This window comes from Cryptosporidium hominis (genome assembly GCF_000006425.1).
Source record: "Cryptosporidium hominis TU502 chromosome 8 CHRO018030, whole genome shotgun sequence".
Taxonomy (NCBI): domain Eukaryota; phylum Apicomplexa; class Conoidasida; order Eucoccidiorida; family Cryptosporidiidae; genus Cryptosporidium; species Cryptosporidium hominis.
In genome coordinates this window covers 1-2,829 of record NW_666811.1, presented here as the reverse complement: position 1 = coordinate 2,829, position 2,829 = coordinate 1, and the positions used below count along the sequence as shown (strand labels likewise).

Below are 2,829 nucleotides of genomic sequence, written 5' to 3'. Positions count from 1 at the left end.
CAATTATTGTAACAGAAATATTCAAGGAACAAAGATTAAATTGGAACTACTCTATTTGAAAACAATTCAAATATAGTATAACCAATTGCTCATTGGCTAGGGGAGATTTCGTATTATGCTGAATTTTTATTTTGTTTTCGAAGCAAATATCGTTCTCTTGCTTGCTGTATTTTAATAAGTTTCAAATCCTTGCTAGTTTTTGGAACTTAGTCATTATTTACAACATAATAGTCTTTGGTTGTAGATGCCTTAACTTTATACTTCCTCTTAAGTTATTCTATAATTTATTTTTTAAATGCTCCCTTTTTCAACAATATCACCTTCAGACCTACTCTTATTGTCAAATTTCACCCGAAATCTTCTTATTTTAGTCTTTTATTCTTATTTTTACCTGGTTATATGGATTATTACAAAATTTCGACCATTAACTTTTTTTCTTAATTTTTATTTTCATGCATGAGGTTTTTAAAAAATACACGTATGGCGCCAAAATTTTTGTATTTATATATTTTACAAAAAAGTCAATATAAATTAAAAAAAAAAAGGTGAAGGAATATTAGGAATAACCGTTAGAACTGTTATGTTGAATTTGTTTGATTTATTTTGAGTCAATTTGTATATTGATTGAAAAAAAAGTGAATTCTGATCAAAACTTAAGTATTCAACAAACATATGAGCTTGAAACAATAATATAAATTAAATAATTAATACAGAGAAAGTTATTTGAGGTTAAATGGTAATCACTGACTCATCTGTAATATATAAAAACAAAGAGATACTTGAAAATGAGATTTCTGAATTGAATTCAATGATTTCTGAATTTCAACAAGTTTCTCAAGTACTTAATAGGCTCCCAAATAAGGTTCAACATGAAATTATGGTTCCTTTGGGCCCATTGGCATTTTCTCCAGGATATATTATAAATACAAACAAAGTTCTTATGCTTTTAGGTTCTGATTTATATGCAGAAAGAACAACTTTTGAATCACAAAAAACCATTAAAAGAAGGCTGTCTCAGGCTGAGGATTGCCTTGAAACAATGAAAAAGAATCTTTCTAAGATAGAGGAAGCTCTTAAGCTCAAAGATGAATTCTCAATAGATATCAAAGAGAGTCAAACAAAAGAGGCTGAAATTAAGGAAGAAAATAATCAAGATAATATTTTTCATAAAAATATTACTTTTACAGATGAAACAGCAGAAATTAGAGAGGAAATTGACGAAGATATTGATATCTCTAAGAGCTTTATTCCTCCACCTTTGTTTTCTTGTACGGATCAAAAACCTTATATTCCGGATTTTCACGTAGAGCACCAAGATTCAAGGTTGGAACAAGATTTTATTGAAGAGAAAGAAGACACTCGTGTTGAGATTTTGGAGACGGAAATATCTAATTTGAATATTTTACAAGATAAAAAAACTTCAACTAATAAAACGAGACCAATTTCTATTTTTAAGCAAAGAATGGAAGAGAAAAGGTAATGTTAATATATACAGTATTTACGTATTCAGTCAGATTGATACTAATTTAGAGAATTTTTTTTTCTGGGCTTTATGGTAATATCCATCTATCATCCGTATTCTTCATGAATTCTTTAATGTTTTGTTCCTATAAGTTTTTTTAGGATAGTTGAATAATTAATAAATATATGCATATAAATTTTTATTATTAACTTACAGTAATAATATCTGGATAGAAACTGCTGAGACTTTCTAAGTAAAGTTTTAGTGGAATCTTTTTGAATTCATCTGGTATATCTTCTCTATTTGACATAATGTATTCATTTTTCTCTATAGCTTTACTGATTGGGTCAGTTTCTGGTCCACATTTGTTTGCTTTCATCCTAAGAAAATAAGTAAGAATAATGATTATGTCATTTATATCTTAATTTTATAGTTTTTAGTAATATATTACTTACCATGCCATGTATGATCTAGCCTCGTATTTATATCCTTTATTAGAAATTACATAAGGAACTCCAGTTCGATCCAAGTCAACCAGTGTAATTGGACATAACTCTTTGTCAATGCTTCCCTCTTTAACCATTGAATGGATTCTATTTAATAATTCTTGTGCCTCAAGTCTTCTTCCTGTTCTCGAAGAACTCTTTGGACTAAAATTTTAATTTTTATTGAATTAAAATCATTTTAAATATAATTTTAAATATTTTATTATTAACTTACTTAGAATCTGAAATTGCTGATACAACTAATGCACCAAATCCTAAAACTGTTAATCCGCCAATAATAGATAAGACAAGTAACTGTGGAAGTCTTCTTGGAGGCCCAATATTTTCTTTTAATTGTCTTCTTATAGTTGAAATACCATTATAAATAGCTGGTCCAATAGGTTTATCCAAAAAAACGGAATCTATTTCACTAATTAATTCGGGATACATTACAATATTAATAGCAGGCTCTACTGATATACCCCATCTGATTATTGCTCTGTTTTCGCTGGCTAAATATACAAAAATAATATCATTATTACAATCTACATCTCTTAAATTCCAGCTTTCCAATAATTGGTTTGCAATTTCGCCTCCATCTCCCAAATTAGATGGAAGAATAGCAACACCGATATTATATCCTGCCATATTTTCCCCACATTTAAGTACTGCTGTGCTTTTGATATCTTCAAGCAAAGCATCAATATAATCTCCTTCTTCTGTTGACAATATTTTGGATGGGTCACATATATGACTTGAAACTTTTCCTTTTCTCCCACTAAAATTTTAAGTTAATTAAATTACAGTTTTATTATAAATTGGAATTACATTCAAATATTGATTTAAACTTAAGCGAAGAAAAACAATTTATTTAACTTATTC

General features: G+C 28.2%; 2 protein-coding genes across 2 annotated transcripts; one reads left to right on the top strand and one right to left on the bottom strand.

Annotated features, from left to right (window-relative positions):
* Window positions 1-733: 733 nt before the first annotated feature.
* Chro.80093 (OSJNBa0052O12.6) lies at window positions 734-1,480 on the top strand. The annotated part of the gene is made up of 1 exon (XM_660140.1): window positions 734-1,480. The coding sequence occupies one exon, from the start codon at window positions 734-736 to the stop codon at window positions 1,478-1,480; it is 747 nt and encodes a 248-aa protein (XP_665232.1).
* Window positions 1,481-2,178: 698 nt separating this feature from the next.
* Window positions 2,179-2,595, bottom strand: Chro.80092 (hypothetical protein). The annotated part of the gene is made up of 1 exon (XM_660139.1): window positions 2,179-2,595. One exon carries the CDS (start codon window positions 2,593-2,595, stop codon window positions 2,179-2,181), a length of 417 nt encoding a protein of 138 aa, XP_665231.1.
* Window positions 2,596-2,829: the final 234 nt, after the last annotated feature.